The 21,711-nt window shown below is 32.1% G+C and overlaps 1 protein-coding gene across 3 annotated transcripts; it reads left to right on the top strand.

Moving 5' to 3' along the window:
• The first annotated feature begins 308 nt into the window (after nucleotides 1–308).
• On the top strand, nucleotides 309–17,655 carry LOC127839401 (uncharacterized). 3 transcript variants are annotated; one of them, XR_008030329.1, is made up of 12 exons: nucleotides 309–883; nucleotides 2,611–2,910; nucleotides 4,213–4,518; nucleotides 5,901–6,026; nucleotides 6,614–6,739; nucleotides 9,062–9,133; nucleotides 9,324–9,467; nucleotides 10,425–10,449; nucleotides 12,253–12,281; nucleotides 12,731–12,764; nucleotides 13,011–13,141; nucleotides 13,519–13,533. XR_008030329.1 is itself a non-coding variant. In XM_052367766.1 (12 exons), exons 2-12 carry the CDS (start codon nucleotides 835–837, stop codon nucleotides 13,696–13,698), a joined length of 1,488 nt encoding a protein of 495 aa, XP_052223726.1. In that variant the 5' UTR covers nucleotides 309–481; nucleotides 733–834; the 3' UTR covers nucleotides 13,699–17,655. The 3 variants fall into 3 exon arrangements, 2 of the variants coding, with proteins under 2 accessions (XP_052223726.1, XP_052223725.1); XM_052367766.1 differs by lacking the exon at nucleotides 12,731–12,764 and having other exon boundaries at nucleotides 309–481; nucleotides 733–883; nucleotides 13,519–17,655; XM_052367765.1 differs by lacking the exon at nucleotides 12,731–12,764 and having other exon boundaries at nucleotides 309–610; nucleotides 733–883; nucleotides 13,519–17,655.
• The last annotated feature ends 4,056 nt before the right edge of the window (nucleotides 17,656–21,711 follow it).

Here is a 21,711-nt window from a genome sequence, read left to right as displayed (position 1 = left end):
AAAAATCGGATGGCAAACATTTTCATTATTGTTAGTAAAAAATGAATGATGTCGGAAGTCGTAATCAATTGGTTTAATTTTATTTGGATATTGAATTTTAATACACGATTTAAAACTTTTCATTCATTGTAGGCTTTATTAGTTTAGTATAGACTGTAATGACTTCAAAAGATATACCAAGTATTTTTTTACTTATGTTACTTGTAACTGCTAACGGAAATAAGTATTTAAACTTCAGATTGACACACCTATTGTCTCCTTGCGCATACGCGGTTTCAGCTGCTTTTATGCAGTCTACTTTCGATGTTGGTAGACGCGTATGTAAAGTGGTTGAAAAGACTTTACTCTTCAGTGGAGTTAAAAGGCGCTGTGGATTAAGTGACAATTGTTGTGCTGATTATGAATAGAAAAAAAAGCTTGTGCTTATTTTAAAGATTTAACTCAAAAGTGTCCCGAAGCAAAAATGACAATTTTGATTATTGTATCTACAGTCGTATTTAGTTTATTAATTAGTTTGTTTAAGGTGTATGAAATTAATTATATAAAGATTCAAACTTCTTATTAGGCACTTCATTTGATTTCTTTACTAAACCACTTGTTCGTTTTATGAGTATGCGTGTTGTTAGTTTTAGTAAATTTCAACCTGATTATTAAAGATAAAATATCGATCGATTCGTTTGATTTAATCATCTCTTAGTTAAGATAAGTGTATTACAAAAAAATCTTCATCAGTTTAACAAAAATAAGGAAGAAAACGTAAACAACTCATAAAAGAGACTTTAAGGGGTATCATGAACTAAAGTTTGAATACTAGTGTACCAATACCTAAGGGAGATGCATTTATTGGATTTTATATTGGTTCTGGTTCTTCTTCCGTGCATAGGTAAGTAACATAAATATATTAACTAGAATGGTTTTGATGATCTTTAAATCATATTGTTCAATTTCACTCGAAAACTGTATTGTTTAAAACAATTTGTTATCAATATAGATCATTCCAAAAACTAGCTAACTTCCCGTGTTAGATCACGAGGAATATCCCCGCCTCACTTTCGGACACATCCTTTTGTTAGGTGAATGTATGTTGACTTGAACGCCAAATATATATATCATACATTCACGGAAGCTTACCATATGGATGAGTATGAGGCTTTACAAGATTTAATGACGCCTATACGATATTGCAAAAGCCCATGTATTTAATTGTTCTTTTTAAATTAGGCATTATATCATATGGTTTTGTGTGCTTCATGCAATACTGCTCCGAATAAGCTTCACTTTAACTTGAATTAGAAGAAATACAACATGAACACTAAATTTAGTTTATATTTATTAACTTGACTACGAATATTTCATTTTGGTAATGGTTTTAATCATTTAGTATTTTTATGCACACATATTATACTATAAGATGATGGGATTTTACTTGTTGACAATGCAAGTAGCACACAAAAAACAATAGTTGACCGTTCGTTTCAGATACTTTGATGGTAATTTTTCCACTGATAATCTTTTGTGTATTTTTTCATTATTAAATATATATTTGAGCCAAACATGTGAGGGATTATATGCGTCCTGTTTGTTAGTCAACACATGCTAACTATTTACAATATCTGTATTGCGTCATTGCGATTAATAGATCTTGGATATGTTTTTTGTATAACTAACGCAACAAATGCACACATATCTAAATTAATTTCGGCGCACAACAATTTGTGGAATAGATCTAAAATCGTACATTCCTATAGACCTTCTCATGAAGAAGAAATGGCAAACAATCCACATAATTAATGACATCACTACTAGGTAGCAATTGATGCCACAGATTACAAGCTAGCCATCTCGTTTATGAATACATTTCACTCCAGGACATTGGTAATGTTTAATGCAAATATTTGGAAATGATTTCTCAAAACTACGCTTACCAGGTATATAATATAAAATTGGAAACTTGTTTTGCAGACCTATCATAGCGATATTGAAAGCCTCGCTTTCACAGGGTCTGCACATCAGTACATATAAACAGAACATAAGTCTAAAAACAACGGTTACATGTTTAATAATCACTCTTTAAAAATTGACATACGTTTATGCATAATCAGTTAAAATAAAAGTGAGTTTTTGTTTCAGAATTTACTCATTTGTGAACGATTTAAATAAATGTACGAATTCAGAGTAACAAATAACTATTTGATTTGCGTACAAAAACGGGAGTGCCAAAGCAATTTTTAATGGTCTAATTGACTGATTTTCGAAGTAGGTTACTACGTAAGTTTATTATCTGCGCCTCACGTCTGCTTATTACTATTTTTGTTATGGTTTATTGGGAACATGATACATTTTAAATGGTCGATTTTCTGATAGTATTAAAAAAATAAACTTATATTGAATAAAAAAAATAAAAATAAAAATAAAAAAATAAAATAAACACAAAGATAAGATTACAATTTGGTCGATCGTATTTTACCTATTATAATTGTGTATGAATGGTATTGGATAGTGTAACTGACATCCTAAAACATGAATTCTAAAGGGTGGGGTCATAATGATATAAGAATCGCAAATTTGTTCCCTGGATCATGTCTTAATTATAGTGTCTCTTTGTTTCAGATGCATTTCAGAATAAACCAATCGCTAACAATAGTTGTGGCTATCTTGAAGTTAAAACCCCATCTCTACTTTTTTATGGAAGGAATGTGACAATTACATTCAAAGCTTATAAACACAAGAATGCTACTGCTCTGTTAATAAATAATAGTGACCCAACTATATCACATAAGCCTCACCATCATGATAATCAAACGGACGTTTTTACATTTATACTGCACCAGAACAGAACAGCTAGACGTCATCAAAATTATTATGTGAACAATACGTGCTATTCTGATACCATTAGTTTTGAAATGCGAGGTATGTTGTATTTTCAGATTTATAAAAAATATTGTTTTATAGTTATTTCATAGAGATGTTATCTAAGCCTTCAATATCATTACAATTGGATTATTTACAACGATCGTCGGCAGTGGTGTATTACAATTAAACGACGTAAGTCAGGTAATTAGTATTAACAGCGATGTGATGGCAATTATTAGTATAAAGCCTGTATGAAAAGCTCAGTTCGCTCTGCCTTAACATTTGATATCAGCCACTGCTGCCTGGAATATAACGACACGTCTTCACGGTGGAAGTATGTATACTATCAAAACGTCCGGTTCAATCAATCGTCACCGGGCTTTTATACTTCTGATTGTGTAATGTAATATACTCATCATGTTTATATGGCATACAGCGCACAATTCTTGATATGCATATCCGTGTAAAATATCAACAACTATTATCTGGAACGCATACAAATAAATACTCATAGAAATCGTGCATAGTATGTTTGCTTTTCGTTTTAATTATCACAACAATCGAATTGGTAAATTTCTGGAATTAGTATAAAATATGTTTATCATTGTTAAAGTAATAAGTATGCCGCTCACTTGTCATACTTCAAATAGATTTTATGAGAATATTCATTACTGAATGTATGTGTTCGTACAACAAGGACGTTCTTCTTCCATGATTTCTTTTACTGTTACTGGACAATATTTAAATGTTTTACGTAACCTCTCATTTTGACGTTTTTGTCAGGTCTGATTTGTAGGATGCTGCAAAACTTTCTAATAATATTCATAACCATGCTTCGATGATTTTTAAATAGTTCTGATACACTTCAATTTTTTGAAATCAGTAAATAAAATATTTTGTTGTCTTTTCAATAAGAATGGCTGTTTGAACAACATAATTGTGTAGGAAGCTTCATTGCTATAAAAAAAATATTGTTTTACCACGGTTTTCTGCTTCAAAGACTTACAATTAAATAAAATCCTGTATATTTTTTGCTGGATATTGCTATGCATTATATGATTCTTAAAATAGCTATACGATTAAAACAGATATAACATAAATAATTTATCGCATTGAATTGTTACATAGTGTAAGAGACTTTATGAAATTTGTCTTCTTCTACAAATTTATATTTTATTTTGGTTGCATGTTAGTTGCTATTTGTGGTAGTTAACTACTTAACGCAATAGAGATAGAGAGCATCTGCCCGCAAGTTGTACTTTAATTGCAAATTGTTAAAACAAAAGTATGATATTATATAATACAAAACAAAATACTATAATGTAAAAACGTAAATATTTACAAATGTTTCATTATCAGAACCCCCAGCACTAGGACCACGGAAAAATATCGAAGGCTGCGATGGTTGTTTAATAGCTTCAGTTGGGGACAAGGCAGATTCCTTAAAAAACAAGGAACCACTGATCAGCTGTTCTATGTCAAATGCTACTTCATGGACGGTTTTTATAACAATTAATAACAAAAGTGGTGCAGCGCGTCATTATTTACATGGTAAATACGTCATTAACTATACCGTCCATGAAGATGATAATATGACCATGGTTAAATGCTTTATGACTTTCTCCAACCTAACGTTGATTGATACGGCCATTCTTTATGTTAAAGGTAAGAACAGTTATGTTTCTTTTCGTTTTGTGAATGAATACACAAATATTTGATGAAACCAAATTAAATAGTTGTTTCCGTTGTACCATTAGTTAACTTAAAAATATTTGATTAACCCTAGCACGTTATTCAAATGCTTAAATTATATTGACGAATTGACTAGCCCGATGGTGTTTTTCACAGATTCCAACATTATCTACATGTGTAAAGATAAGAAAAATACATCAGACATATAAATACTATTTAGCTGTTTTGTTAATGAGTTATCATTTGGAGACTGGACTACAGGGATTGTTTTTTTAAATTATTAATCTATTACTTAAAATGCCATATTGGATTACGGTATTTTAATGACATTTTATACCTCATAAAGGATATTTTAAGTATAAAAACTTAAGTTTAGACTATGTTAATATGTTTCGCAAAATATTTTTAATTCTTGTTAAGCTATTACAAGATGATTTCTGTATCACTTGTGTATTTTTTTTACAATAAAATGTTTGTAATGCACATACAATTTAACAGTGTTTTTATCGTATTTTTTCTGCGTTTAATGCGCATTCAATACACTTACAAATGCTGACAAGAAACACTTAACAGAAAAAGGGTATTGTTTCTGTATTTTTCAAACACTTATTCACTTCAGTGTGTAAGAGAGTATTTCCCCTCTCGAACACTACGCTTTACCAAAAAAAAGTATGCCCAAGTGCATTTTAAGTATGTTTTTGTTATATTTTCAAATGCATTTCAAAGGCAAATATTTTCATAAACGCTCAAGTGTAATAATAGTAGTAAATGAATTTTGTATTGCTTAAAATGTTTAGCTATCTATACAGTTCAATATAATGTTCAACACTTTGTTAAATTGGAATAAGACATCAATCTTGGAATAATCTTTTCAAAAATGTTTTATTCGCTGTTTTAATTAAATTATAAGTCGAATTGACACTTGCAAACAGTACGGAAAATTACACAGTTAATCATTTTTTTTTTATATTGGTTAATGTATACATTTATTATCATAATAATTAAACATATTCAATGTTGAATTATAAACATGTAACATCATTGTTTGTACACCAATAACAAATTAATTTAGGTCGTCTTGTGCAGTCAGATTCTCCTCGATCCGGGGAAGCTTAACACGACTATGCAATTTTTTTCAGAAATATTGATGACGAATATGATACCATAAGCATATGATCAAACAATAAACTGTCCAACAAATGCAATATCCTAAAAGAAAAAAAAGCACATATTTTCCTATATAACGTTATTCCGCTGGCATTATTCTTAACTTTCTATTTAATCATGCTGTTGTTGGTAACGTTGTAATATTTTGTAATTGCATGGTTACTCTATCTATGTTATGATTTTTTTAGACGATTCGGCTACCAAGATTCAACACCCCAGCGTAACGAACGTGAACGATCAGACTCAATCATCAAAAACGTTTATTGAAAAGAGCACCCAATCAACATCAACGAAAAGCGCGACCGATAAACAAGGCCCGTTGCATAATTTAATTAATATGTATAGCTCCTCCTCGACCATAATCATTCTGCACTGATTTATTAATAGAAAAATACAGGAAAGTATATACAATAAACCCTTTCGTTTGACTTCAATTGAAAGTGTTTTTAGGAAGATATACCATTGTCACACAATGCTCAGTTTATCTTTAATAACATATGGTACAACACATTTAACGTGTTTTATTGTAGACGGTTTAACTACCAAAATGTATGCTGTTACATAGAAGAACTGTGTATTTCCCAAATAACGTGGTTGACAAAAACAATAAAATTATGTTATGTTTGATTTTAATAAATTATTTTATAAATATACGGTTTCTTAATTGAAAGCTTATTAAAAAGGTCATCAATATTAATATAAATAAATGTTAGTAAAATATATTTTAAAGACACACATAATAAGACAAAATCAGAATTTAAAGAAAAAATGCGGTTGAAATAAATGTTTTGCATGGTATATCACGACTTTCTGTTGGCAATTAAAACATGTATCATCAGTTGTGTTTTTATTCCTTGCATACCGTTTGCATACACGACACATATCACGTGGTTTCTTATAGCCGTTTCAACACCCCGGAAGCCCCTTTCAACGACACCACGCATTGTTCAAACTTCGGCACCATCTGACGCTTTAAAAACAACTGAAAACTTTATCTCAACCACACACACCGGACATGGAAAACACGGTAACGGTGCAAGGGGGTGTTCTCGTCCAAGTGTTTATACATTCGCTTAATATAATACAATGAATTCAACATTGACATGAAAGGTGTATTGATCACGTAAAAAGTTTTAAGTCATATTTATCCTACCTTCATATCAAATTTATGGATATTGAGAAGTTTATTCCAATATTCGTGATGTTGTTTTGTTTGGAAACTAAGCAAACGTAGATGCAATACTAGAGTAATCAGGCCCGTAGGCAGGGTTTTGAAAAGGGGGGTGCGAATGTTCCCTAGACAAATTTTAAAATGAAACGTAACATCCTGCATTCTGGTGACATTTTACCTGTATTTAGAGGCTGAAGTTATAGAGCATGTTAACATGAAATTACACTTTCAGTGACCATACTCAGTGACTGATGGACATAAATATGATATAACATACATGAATTTTCCACTACCGTTTATCAATAACCACCTTTTTCGATCACTCACATAAATACACTATTTTATACGGTGTTTAACCCGACACTCGTTTGCGCGCACACACTTTGTTTACATATGCAACAACAAATTTATAGAATGTAAAATCAACAATAAGAACAGTATAAATCATCATTTTTTATTGGAATCTTGGAGATAAAAATGGTGTATTTTACCATTCCAAAATTATACCATTCTTAAATCAAGCAAATTTAAAGGAAATATTTGACTTTTTTTCAAAACAATTGTTGTCTGCTACTATGGATAGTAATCCACAGGCCCAGCGTTGCTCTAAACGTGCTAATAGTGCATTGTACAACAAACACTGATTACGGTAACAATACTTGGTCTTCTCTTATCTGCATCAATAATAAACAGAAATCAACATGGAAAAACTGGTTAGCCTGTTTTGTTATTCCTCCGGTAGGATTGCATATAGCTGTTGATCTGTCCGTCAGTATGTCAGTCCGTCCAAAAAAAACTTTAACACTGGCCATAACTTTTTCACTATTGAAGATATCAACTTGATATTTGGCATGCATGTGTATCTTATGGAGCTGAACATTTTGAGTGGTGAAAGGTGAAGGTCAAGGTCGTCCTTCAAGGTCAAATGTCAAATATATGGCGTCTGTCCGTCCGAAAACTTTAACATTGGCCATAACTTTTTCAATATTGAAGATAGCAACTTGATATTTGGCATGCACGTGTATCTCATGAAGCTGCACATTTTAAGTGGTAGAAGTTCAAGGTCAATGTCATCCTTCAAGGTCAAAGGTCAAAAAAATATCAAAGCGGCGTTCTCATAAAGCTGCACATTTTGAGTGGTGGAAAGTCAAGGTCATCCTTCAAGGTCAAAGGTAAAAAAAATTGAAAGCGGCGTAATCATGAAGCTGCACATTTTGAGTGGTGGAAGTTCAAGGTCAAGGTCATCCTTCAAGGTCAAGGTCATCCTTTAAGGTCAAAGGTAAACAAAATTCAAAGCGGCGTTCTCATGAAGCTGCACATTTTGAGTGGTGGAAGTTCAAGGTCAAGGTCATCCTTCAGGGTCAAAGGTAAAACAAATTAATTTTAAAGCGGCGCAATAGGGGGCATTGTGTTTCTGACGAACACATCTCTTGTTTAAAAACTATTTTTAACCAATTATGTTTCTATTTCTAAACGAATTTCAGAAACATATAACAAATAATGTATGGCCTCAAAGTCCTTAACAAAAAGGTGGAATTATTGGCCCGTTATGCTCAAGATCCGTCACAGTTAATGAACATTAAACGTTAACGTCCACCTGATCATATGTTATAACGTTTTAAATTTATTTAACAACTGTTTAAGAGTAGTGCATATCTTCAGGTGTCAAGTTTGACATAATTAAAATGTTATGGACAGTTCTGTATGTAGAACTATCTTGGAAATGACTTCATCGATCAATTAATTTTATGGTGACCTGTCGGTAGTCTATTGAATTCAACATTATTGTACCGCTTAAATACTAAGATTCACTGCATTCCGGGGAAGAGAGAAATAACCGTTTTTGCGTCGAATAAAGTTGGCTGCAACTTATAGTACAATTGTTTTTCTCGTAAAAAAATATTGGGTGCGAACGCACCCAACGCACCCTCCCCCTGTCTACGGGTATGATAATGTTCTGTTTAAACATGAGATAATATTGGTCGGACTGATATATTACATTACTAATATATGCCTACCTAAAGGATACGGATATTGAATGTTATGTAACTTTAAAATGACTATTCAACATTTTATAATATAAAATAACCATCTGAACCATGCGTCATTTTTCGGTGATTCAACAGTCCAAAATGCCAACGTATCATGCAGTAATGTAATGTTAATAAAACGTTTTAGACAAACGTACCGATGCAACATCTACCACGAAAAGCCAGCCAATTTCAAACGATGCAAATACAGATAAAAAAGGTAAAGTGGATACAAATTAAATATAATTTAATATTTTAATTGGAATAAAGTGTGTATTTAAGGAATATTGTGTCGTGTCTGTACATATTCTCAATTTCACCAAATATATACTTTATTGTAGTATTCCTCGCTTTTCTCCTTAAATATAAAATATGAAAGCAATAATTGGAATTTTTGTTTAATTTTGTAGACACAAGTGTCTCAAATACAAGTGCTTCGAACGACGGATTTCAAAACGTGATTATTGTTGTTTCGTGCGCAGTGTCTGCGGTGATAATTGTAATAGCAATCCTCATTGCCGTGGTTTGTGTAAAGCGTAAACGCCGATCTGGTGGTAAGTTGTACGTTAAAGTAGAGACCAATTAATGAATAATTAATATTGTCAAAAAAACAAAAACATACTAATGTACTCAGGGTTGTGTTTTAAGATTTCAACATGGGTGCGTGTATGTATGTGTACTGATACAAAAAGAAACAATACGTAATATGCCTGTTCTAGGAAACCACATATCCCTATTGTACAATATTAAATAATGACAAAAAATGTTGTTAAAATTGCTTAAACGACAGACGTTTCAATATTTTGATTTATATGTCAATAAACAACTATAAAGAGTTCGGATACATTGGAATATAAACATGTTAGCAACTGAGCGACTAACGTTCGTTAAACAACCGATATATAACGATTATTAAATATTAAACAATTATGTTAATTCTAATATGGATGTGTATTATGTATTAAGCTTTAGTGAGAAATATATTTTAATTTTATGTTCTTATGCTTTTGATTCGTTTATCATTGTTTCCAAGTAGTAACTCACCGCTAGATAAGTAATATGTGCATATGAATACTTTTGTGCTAGAATACTTTCCTGCAAGTTGACCGGTGAAACCGTAGGGGACTTAAGGTTTTCGCTCTGTGTGTCTGTCAGTCAGGCTGTCAGTCAGTCGGTCTGTCACACTTTTCGGGATCCTGCGATAACTTTAAAAATTCTTCATATTTTTTCATTAAAATGAAACATGGCCAGATGGCAATATGGAGATTATGCACGTCATTTCATTGTGCTCCTACGTCAAGAATTCTTGTTGGCTATGGCAACAAATAGACTAGAAATATTGATGAAAATTGTGGAGTTTCAACGGTAGGGGACTTTTATTGCTTGGCAATAGTCTTGTTTAAAACATGACGCTTTGTGTCTACGACTAAACTCATCATTAAAAACACTCGCAAATATTATTTCTTAAATAAAATTGGACTAAGCTCAGCAAATTAGTTTTCAATGTTAAGCAAACGCCCCAGTTCAAGATGCGCCGTAAGTTTGTGTATTTTGCTTGCATAGACAACAGTAAATTTGATGTCTTTATCTTACTCGTGTGCATACTGTAAACGCCTTCAGCAATCATAGGACATATTCAGCAAGCCGTTTCCTTCATATTTGTTTGTATGCAAGTGTTTGATATTATGAATTGCAGTTTGCTTCATATGCTTTTTATTGCGTTCAACATTAGACAATGCCTTGCGCACTAATCTTGTCTTTTTGAATGGTATTGGATACTGCAACGAAATCTCCCCATAACATTAAAGTAGACGTAGAGGAAATCGAAATATGACATTTGCCCCTATTCAAAAGTAGACATTCGACATTGAATTCGTTAAAACGTGCTATACGTTAAACATCTGCATTGACTTCCTTGAAGCGTTATATTATATATTAATCAAACAGTTGTACCATTTCATTTATTATAAGAGTTACTTATTGTTGATATATCATCTTTACATATCTACCCAAGTGTGTTGGGGAGACGAGCGCGTTTGTAATGAGATTGCTTTCTTCATCTTAGTCGCATGGCTCTTCCCAATTCTGAAGACATATCGCTTTTAATATAAGAAAACACAACGTTTTATGTTGCTCAAATTATGTATTTGTTTATGAAGAATCCTTGTGCACGGATAACATTCATTTGAATTCTGTAATTGCAGGGGTCTTATCACATATTTTAGCATGTATTGAAGTTTGTCATTAAATGCTTTATATTGATAAATGTTAAAATTGGATCTAAAAGGCTCCAGTAAAAAATCAAAAATTAAATTAAAAACTGATAAAAGTAACCCTCAACAGGGATGGAACCAGTGACCCCTGGACATCTGAAGTACAAAGTTAACCATTTAGACCACTCGGTCATCCGTGCTCATACAATGAAGAACGTATTGTATACTTTATATAAGCAATCTTCGTAGTTTAACACAATATCATGACGACAACAACATAACTCTTCAAATTATACAATCGTTTCACGTTGCAACGCTTTATAATTTTCAGGTTTTTAAATCGTCAAAAGATGCATATAATGGCTATTTTAGAGCATGGTAAATGTTAGGTATTACTGTTTCGCCACAAATTTCATAACTTAAACGAAAATTTGCGTATCTGAAACATTTTTTTTAATTTTGTAAATTCACCAAAACGTGAAAAGGCCCCTTTAAGTGTATTAAGCATGAATATGTCTTTGCTTAGCTTGCAGAATTATGTTGAAAATATATACTTAATATTATAAGTCTTAATAAATGTACGTGGATAACAATATATTTCTTTCAGTAGCAATTTACATCGTACTTTTCTAATATGTATAAACACGATTGGTATGTAAAAGCAGCGTTGCTTTTTTGTAAACAGCATCGGTTTGTATACACAGTATTGTTATTTAAAAAAAGCATTCTTATGTGTATACAGTATTGTTATGTATAAACAACATTGTTATGTATAAAGAACATTATTACGTATAAACAGCATTGGTAAATGTAAACAACATCTATACGTATATACAGTATTGTTATGTATTAACAGCATTGTTATAGTATGCCAAATCTAAATTGATCTGAGATGTAACGTCAGATTCATCTATTTAGTTTACTACAACCCCATATCATGTATTTAACAAGTTGACATTCCATTTCGATGCACAATATTAACATAAGTGCGGGAATTTGAAGCTATACAATTATCACGCGTTCAGCAGCGAGTCGTGAAGGCAATTACACAGAAACTCTTATGTATGGGACTTAAATACCATTGAACAAGTGATCTCATTTTTTACATGCGTTTTGTGTGTTTCAGGCGCGAAGATCAAGTGGCAAAAGAGGAAGGTAATTAGTTCAAGTTAATTGCATATATTGAAATCAAATTCCTTGTATGGTGATTGAATGTTCATAAAATCAATTGCTTTAATTAACATCAAAACTCTGATTTATTCTTTAAATAATTATTCCAATTGAAATTGGTTATCTTATTAATACACTACAGGAATATGTACTTGAAAGTATTATTACAATTAGGTCCGTTTAGTATGCATGTTTCGTGTTTATTGTTTTGCTTGTTGTGAAGTTGGTATTGTCGCCATTTTAAAACCTTATTGCTTCTCATTGCTTTTCATGTTTTTCTGGCTGGTTATCGATTTGGCCTACATGTAGATATTATGTCCGAACTAATGATTACCGATTTTCACGATGATATTCACGAACATATTTTAGCTTTAGAGCGGACATCGTTCCTTGGGACGATTTCCGCACGAATAAAATCCTCCGTTTTTTTCCAGATTCCTTAGCATTACACATAGACAACTATTTAAGGTGGGGTAAAAACCTTTGAGCTGTTATTGCAAACAGGTTGAATGGATGCCAACACATAGCAAAAAACTTATCACGAAACGCATCGATTTAAACAAAATTTAGTCACCAGGATTAAAACTGTGTCCGCACGAGGTTGTACACATTTTTATTGTTAAAGCATGCTTTATATAACCACCTTGCCTCTGTGACCGGGGTATTTGCATTTGCGGTGACAAGATCTGATCTTAGCACCTCTGATATTCTTAGGCTACGCTAGAATTGAAGGGGCCGAGTGTCAATACGCCGTGGTTAACAAACCCAAGAAACTCTCGACGCTTCGAACAAAACAATACCCACGTGTTGAAAACATACCAATGGAAATCCAGTCCAAACTCGAGGTAGTTTATGCACATAATTATGTCGTTGTTGTATCGTATATAACATAGATGGTTTGTTATCATTTGAATAATAGCAAACGTATGTACATTCAACTAGCATTACATAGAGAAGCCTGTAAGTCATTCCATGAAATATAAAAATAACTGCTTTACTTGATATTAAAATGAACATCTTATTTAAACTCCTATGATTTATATTACCGGTATTACGTCCTTCACCCTGTTATCATACAAGCAAGAAATACGACACCACAAGGGAAATTAATGCATTACAGTTCCGATTTAAAACATTCATGAGTGTACGAACAGAAAAAAACTAGTAACTAGATTAAGATTATTTTCGTTAAATGACGGAGAAAAACATTACTCAATTTTAGAAACCGCGTGGAGCCGGCGAACTCATATATGCTGATCTTGACAAAGAAGCCTTGACGGCGAAGCCGAGCAATTCAAAGCCTGCTGGTATTCCAGAAAGGCCAAGAACGCCGACGGAGTATGTCGGCATTGACTTCGCGAGAACTGTGGCTTTACAGGACGCGAATATGCAAGATGAGTAGCGGATAATTTTTAACGTTTCCATCATTAATTGATGAGCTACTACTTTTAACGATGCTAGTAATGGGGCCTTAGATCGTCACTGTCAAAAACGTTGACAGAAGTTCTACTTGATAAACAATCATAACAGGCTTTGCATTAGGTCTTAATTGCTATATGACAAACATGGATGCCAAGGAATCCAAGATAATTAAAGTACCTGCTTACATCTTTCAGCGGTACAGCAGTTTTTAGCGAAGTGTTGACTGTGTAAATGTGTAAAGTAGCATTGCTTTGTGAAAAGCTAGAAAGGAAAATGTGGCGCATCTAAAACATGAAGATATTTCGTTAAATTTCTTTCATAATATTCCTGTATTTGAATAGTTTTTGTTCCTTGTACTGAATTTTGCCATATATGGTAATGCACAGAAAAAGAAAATACGTGCGTACAACTTGTTGTTTCAGTTGTACTTGAAAGTTGTTTTGACTTGACTGTCAAAAAATTCAGCATGTGTATGTGACGTACACTTCAAAATTACAATCATGTATGAAGCAATCGTCTTGATATTTTAAAATGATGTTGTTGTTTGTTAATATTTATTTTACAAAGTGGAGCATTGATCATTTTATTGATTGTTCTTATCGATTGTACACCAACACGAAATTATTTTCTATATAATGGTTAATATCCAGTATGTTTAAGACTGAAATGGCTTCGGCATAACGTTCTAAAAGGTTCCAAAAAAAGGTTTTTCGTTAAACCATAACTTCAAATGGTGTAAACAGACAGGTGCAAAAAAAATCATTTCATTACTTTCCGTAATTGTTGTAAGAGGATTTTTTTTTAGATTTTTATTTGATGTCTTGTTTTGTATTTATTTTCTTACATTATGATTTGTTAACTTGTTTTTAATCTAAAAATGTGTGTGTATTATTGAAAGTGTATTATTGCATACACTCTATCTATATTGCCCTCTGGCAGGGTGCAGAAACTTGGCAAAATGAGGGCTTGAATGGGAGAAATCGTGTATTAACAAGGCGATTCACGTGCCGTTCAAGCCCTGTTATGTGTTTTACATATCCATAAACTGGTCCACGCGCAGTTACATCCCTTTAATAGTGGATTCAATGAAGTCATTATGAGATTTGTTAATAACTCCAGCCTTCGACGACTTCCAAGCATAAATGGGGAACCGAATAAGCACCAGTTTCCTCATGCTTGAAGGGATAAAGACAATGAATATTTCAATCCACTTTTCAAATTATACCATCTGCTTGTTCTTGACAATGTTCAGCTTTATTTTATTGGCAACGTCAATGAAGTTAAGGTTATTTACTCAACACTTTCAAAAGACTATGCTGTAAATGTAAGTGTTGATGTACCTTCAACGTTCCTTCTGTATGCTTGAAATACTTTAGTGACAATATGACATATATGTTGGCAGTATTAATTTTTAGAAAATTTAGTTGTCCACGAAATAAAGACATGTACGAAAGATACATCTATGAAAACAATGACTTATTCTGACGATATATTTATCCGTCACGACCAGTAAATTCCAAAATAATTCCGCATTTCTTACTTTGCGCGCCTGTATTTCAAATTTGCATTAATCCACTGTTTAAACACATTTTAAATCCAAAACTGCCTATCCAAAGGTCGTAATTTCTGATGATGACCGAGTGAGCCATATGTAAAACACAACCTTGAACCGTATGACGTCATTTGAAATAATCGAATAATTTTGTCGTTGTTGAATGAACAAGGCATAATGTTTTCAATGTTACTTTAATTTATTTTGGTATGTGTGATTTGTTTATGTTATAATAGCGAAAATACACATTTTTTCGGACATGATCATCTGCGGACGGTCTCAAAATCTAGAACAGATTTTTCAAGCGCCCGCAGATGATCATGCCCTCGAAAACGTGAATTATCCCTATATTCGTGTACTGAAGTTATTTATTTTAAATCTTACTGCTCACTTAGCTATCTTTTTTAAACCATTGATAACTTTACATGAGAGTACCAACTAAGGTACCATTCCAGCCGTTTTTGGAACAGAAAATAAAATTATAAATTTCAACTTGCAGCCATGCAAGCTGATAGAAACACGCATTTGAATGTGAAAAGTTTCATGGTCATTTTAATGTAAATATTGGCAAAATTACTTATACGAATCTTCTTATTTTTATTGATGTGGTTTTATAACAGATGGTGTAAAATAACCACATGGAAATTAGTATTTTGAGTTTTTATTATCTCATTCACAATTCTTTCTTCGTAAAGCTATCGTTAGACCAAACAAACAAAGATGTTCTTTCATCCCATTTTGTATACGAACAAAATGTGTTAAAATTGGATATTGACTAACTATTTTTTAAACAAAAATTACCTGCACTTATTTACATCACGTTAGAAACAGATATTAGATTAATCTAAAGCATGTTTTGTCTCCAGTTTTTGGTACGTTTATTTGATATCGAATTGTCACCGCAAAACAACATGTATGTATGTTACTTCACACTCTGGTACATAAGATTTAAAGAACCTCTTTAGAAACAAGGAATTAAGTTGCATTTTTTTCTGTCAATAACAAGTACGTAAAACGGAAGCATGCAATACAAATATGATTTTATTTCTTTGCTATGGATGTAAATTATATTTTTGTTATGTAAATATTTGTTTTCGTTGAATTTATGCGCTATCCAGTAAGCATGCCTTTCTTGTATTTTGTTAACATACATTGATATTATATCTATAACTGTTGGGTTTTGTTTGGCTTGTAAGTACAAAGTTGATTTTTTTTGCGGTGATTCTCAAGATGGTTCTGGATGTCACGTGTGTTTGGGTGGGGCACGATGCGAACCCAGAGACTTGAATTAACCATCTTTGTAGAGGACCGCAATCTAAGGTCACAAACTAAATATACATTCAGTTAAAAATAGTTGCCCCCACAACCACAGAAAGGGCAAATTTTAACTCCAGGGACATTACTTAAAAAACAGTACAGGAGCACTGTATGATGGTCCGTTCCACATATTACCCATTTTTTGCCTTTTTGTTTGAATTTTTGTTCTATATTTAAATATTTACTTTATAAGTATACATACACTATGTGGCTCTTAAGCTTGGTCAATTTTACCTTTTGAACATGATTTGAACAATCTGTGTTGGGTACAATAATACATATTATCTTGGTTTATCTTATGATCAGGGATTTGATTTAAGAACCCCCTCAGGAGAAGAAAATAACCTACCATCCTTTCAGTGTTCAACAAAACTCACCATTTGGATATAGATCCAGCGAAGTTAACAACGATGTGTAAATAAGTTTGATATTGAAAGGTATGAAATCAGCTAAAAGAAGGAAGATTCAAACCCCTGTATGATACATATAAGCTAAACCAGTGTATATACGAACGGGTGAGTTATTATTAACAAATAACATTCAAATACGCCCTCATGTGATATCACTTGATCTTGTTAAAGGAAGAAACAACAAAATCCAGCTGTGATGATGAAGTTTGTTTCTACAGTACACGATTGTACATCAACAATTACAAACATTAATAGCAGCACAAATCTACAAACAAAGTCATCTGGAAATAAAACAATGTTTTAAGTCAAGAGCTCCTAGATCTGGAGTCATTATTCAGCTTGAGTGTTGAAAATTCAACGATCCATGATGGAGTGTTTTGGGGAGTCCCGCTATTGCTCTTTACTTTTAAGGTCATGAAATAAATTTCAAGGCTTACGAATGGTTTAACTGGAAAAATAGTGTAAACATAAAATAATTTTCTCTTAAACACCACATCTTGAATATAACAAAATACATATTCCTCCCCCTTACTAAAGCAAAAATACCATAACTATGTTGTTCCAATTATTTTGTGATATCTTATATGGTATGTTTCTATATGACATGAATAAGGCTTTCAGCCAGAATGAAAATAAAGATATTAAAAGTTTCCAAGTTTGCCTGTTTTCGTGTATTATTAAAAAAAATTGCAATTGTGCTATTTTATGGCGATAACAGATAGTTAAAAGCGTGTATATTCAGTGTCATCATTTTATCCTCACAGTCTTAAACCAACATATGAATATGTTAGTTGTTTGTTGAATTAATAACACATTAATATTGTACCATCTATCACATAGTGTTTTTTTCAAGCAAGTAAATGTTGTAACTTACATCTTTACTCGTATTTGTTATAGAACCAAACGTATGTCTTTAAGTTGTATAAATCTTCATATTTAAGAGTTGTCTGTCGCAGCTGAAAAAATAATTTCAATTGATTTGACCTTTAATTCTGGTATTTGATTCATCATTTTTCAAACTGTTTTGAATAAAAATGAAAAGATTATATTTACTTGCTTTAAAATGAATCTATACTTACTTTGTTTCCTTAATTTATTCAAACAGATACCATACAATTGTAAATTGTGAGTAATATTCTTATTAACGCAAGAAGGAAATTATAAGCTTTTTTTGTATTATCAGTCACTTACCAGTAAGAAGTGCCTGCTCTTAAAATGAATGTCTTACACAATTGTTTTAATGACAAAAAGGAACGGAATGCAATTGAAACTAATTGTTAAAGCAAGCTACAAATGTTTCTAGCTATTCAGTGAACAATACTACTGTCAAGTGCAACATATTTAAGTGTTCGTGCTAAATATTGAAACAAAAAGTAAATCGTACAAGCACATACATGTCCAACTATAAACGCTTATGCGTGAATAAAGTAGTTTTGCATGAAATTGGTGTTTGTGTTATAACTTCTCCCATATTACTGATTTAAGCAAGTTAGCCAATAAAAATGTACACATGTATAATTAAAAAAAGGGAACAAGTTTTAATGATGATAAATGTCTTATCACGTCGGATAAAAATGAATATAAAATTACAAAGAAATGATATCGATCATTTAATATAGTATCATTCTAATCTTTGTAAAATTATTTTTGTAACACTAACACCATTGAGATTTAATGAAATATTCATAAAAAAGGAGCAGATGACTGTTCATATTTTAAATGAAAGTAAGAAAGTGTTTGGTTTGATATTGTTTTACCCACATTATATTCAGGGCTAGCAGTATATTTCATACAGACGACCATCTTTAGTCCCGAATCATATCATGCGCTTGGTAAGAAGACAATTTGACAAAAACTTTAAGGAAACCAGCGGTATCAGATCCAGCCCTGTATGAAACTCAAACTTATAATTTACGCCTCCATAGGTGAGCAATCAATAAAGACACAGTGATGGTCCTGTATACTCATTAAACATGTATATTCCCAACATATTATAAGTCCTAGTATAATGCAGTCACAGAAATGAAATAATTATAAACCTGAACCGATAAGTAGTTCACAAGTATCTATAAAATTTATAAAAATTATTTATGTGAATAAATTGTTTTTTAGTCAGTGATCAAATCTGTGTCAAACAAAAATGAAAGATTGAGTAAAACAAGATCTAACATATGAAATAAATATCATTTTAAACAAACGGTCATGTTTGTGCTCTCACTCTCACAAAAGTACGAACGACAGCATAAGACATAAATATAAACACTCATCACATTTTGGAAAATACCCTGCAAAACTTATCTCCCTTTGAACAACGTTTAACTGTCTCTTACAGTTACTTCCCTTTGTATAAAAATCATCAAATATCACATAGTTGGTCGGAAAGAACAATAATAAATAAACAAGCTTGACAAGTAAGTAACATACAAGTAAAAACAAATACGTATTATTTCTTAAAAATACAAAATAAAAAAGTAAAGATATGTAAATACACATTTTGTTATGATGTAAATCGCTAATGAACCATTATATATTGATAATCAGTATGATTTTGGATAATAAACGAATCATGTGTTCATAGTGAAAGGATGGCCCGAAATTCCACTTTTGTCTCAAAACTCAGCTTTTTTCGAAAATAAACTATTCAATGCCAACTTTTGAAAAGCTACATACATTTTGCATTAGGAAAAAAATATTTATACTTCTTCAATATTCCATTTTTCATTTGACCAAAAACTTCTATCAATGTCAATTGTGACATGCTAAATTCATAATATTAAGCGGTGACATATAAAAAAAAAATCTTATCATCTATTCAATAAATACAATATGCAAACAGATTACACGTAAATTAAATTCTTAAAAGGCATTCTGAGCTTAAATGATTTCTTCTAAAAAAATTGTCAATATGGTTAGCAAGAAAGAACTCGACACACAAAACAATATACTGTTTTGCTCCTTATTTCATTGGTCGGGTTCAAGTTGAATGTAAACCGCTTACATGTAAAACAATATTTAAATGTGTCATCTAACTTCATCATATTGCAGTGCGTAAGTAGTGAACTCCGTTCTTACCCTTACATTTTATATCCAACTGATAAACATGGGAAGTGTCAAGACTTTAAATAATTCCTTCGAGAAAATATTTTGCTTTATAGACAAAGTATAGCCCTACATAACTCAATTATTTAGTGGAATGTAACCTTTATCAAAACAAGATAACACCTTTTGCGTTATCATGAGTGATGTATCTACCAAATAAATATAAGAGTAATAATGTCATACGTTTGATTTAATCATAAAATGATTTAATGTCATAAACACGACTGTAACTTACACCAATAATGTAAGACAGTTGTCTAGTGGTAGGATGTTGGTCTATAGATCGGAAGGTCCCTGGTTCGAATACCGCTCAGGGCACTGCATTTTTCTGAGCAAAAAATTAATCCCACGCTTGCTCCACCCAGATGTATTGATTGGGTCCCCCTGTGAGGGAAATAAGTCTATGTGCCGTAGCTGCCTTGTGCGCCATATGTAAACGGACGACTTAAATCCCAGTGATCGAAGTCGACTGAAGATGCATATATCGAAGCAGACTATAAACCGCACCTTTAACCTTTAACGTTACTACAAAGAGCGACACTACGTTCCTGGTGCCCTTTTAATTTTCCAAATAGTTTATACCATAACATTTTGAACGAAACCCGGTTATTGGCTCCTCAAATAAAGGTGAACTCTAATGGAAATGTGTTCGATTCAGTCGTTACCTTTGTTTAGTAGCTGGAGTAGCTGTTTTGACTATCTTTTAGATTGTTTCTTTATTTGTGACTATTGAAATGGTATATGGAATCTGATAAATGTACCTAAAACTATATCAACCGGTTGATATTAAAAGGTAGTTTAGGACAAGTATACGTTTAACTATTTATTTAGAGTTCAGCTTACGTACCGAATCTTAACGTACATGTACCTGTCATTTACAAAGGAGTTGTACCAAACATGACATGTTCGTCTTAAAGAGGACGTCCGAGATCCGTCCTGACATTCTATATGAACGGGCATTAATTTCTCAAAGAAGGCGACTGTGTAGACGTACGGATGGACTTATATGAAAAAGTGATTGACATGTATGTTGATATTGAATTATATTCTGGGTTGAATGAAGGAGAACAGAGTGTGCCAACGTGTTCAATGAAAACGCGAGGAAACCAACAGATCGCTCTTTCTTTGCTATACATATAATTTTTAATTATGCTCACAGTCGCACAGTCGTATATTTCATCACTTTGTTTTAATCTAATGTATAAATAAGCGCATATATGAATAAAACTTTCTAAAATAGAAAAAAAGACATTCTTTTAAATTACAATACAAGCAAATACTATGGAAAAATATAATTCAAACAAATGACCGATGTTGTTCACTTTTGATCCAAAGGTTTTAAAGGGATCTTTTCACGCTTTGGTAAATTGACAAAATTGAAAAAAGTTGTTTCAGATTCGCAAATTTTCGTTTTAGTTATGATATTTGTGAGGAAACAGTTATACTGAACATGTACCATGGTCTAATATAGCCATTATATGCATCTTTTGACGATTTTAAAATCTAAAAATTATAAAGCGTTGCAACGCGAAACGATTGAATAATTTGGAGAGTTCTGTTTTTGTCGTTAAATTTTGTGAAACTACGAAGATTGCTTATATAAGGTATAAAATAC

Source organism: Dreissena polymorpha, chromosome 7, assembly GCF_020536995.1.
Source record: "Dreissena polymorpha isolate Duluth1 chromosome 7, UMN_Dpol_1.0, whole genome shotgun sequence".
NCBI classification, from domain to species: domain Eukaryota; kingdom Metazoa; phylum Mollusca; class Bivalvia; order Myida; family Dreissenidae; genus Dreissena; species Dreissena polymorpha.
The sequence above is the reverse complement of the archived record's forward strand: the minus strand, read 5'-3'. Positions and strand labels throughout refer to the sequence as shown.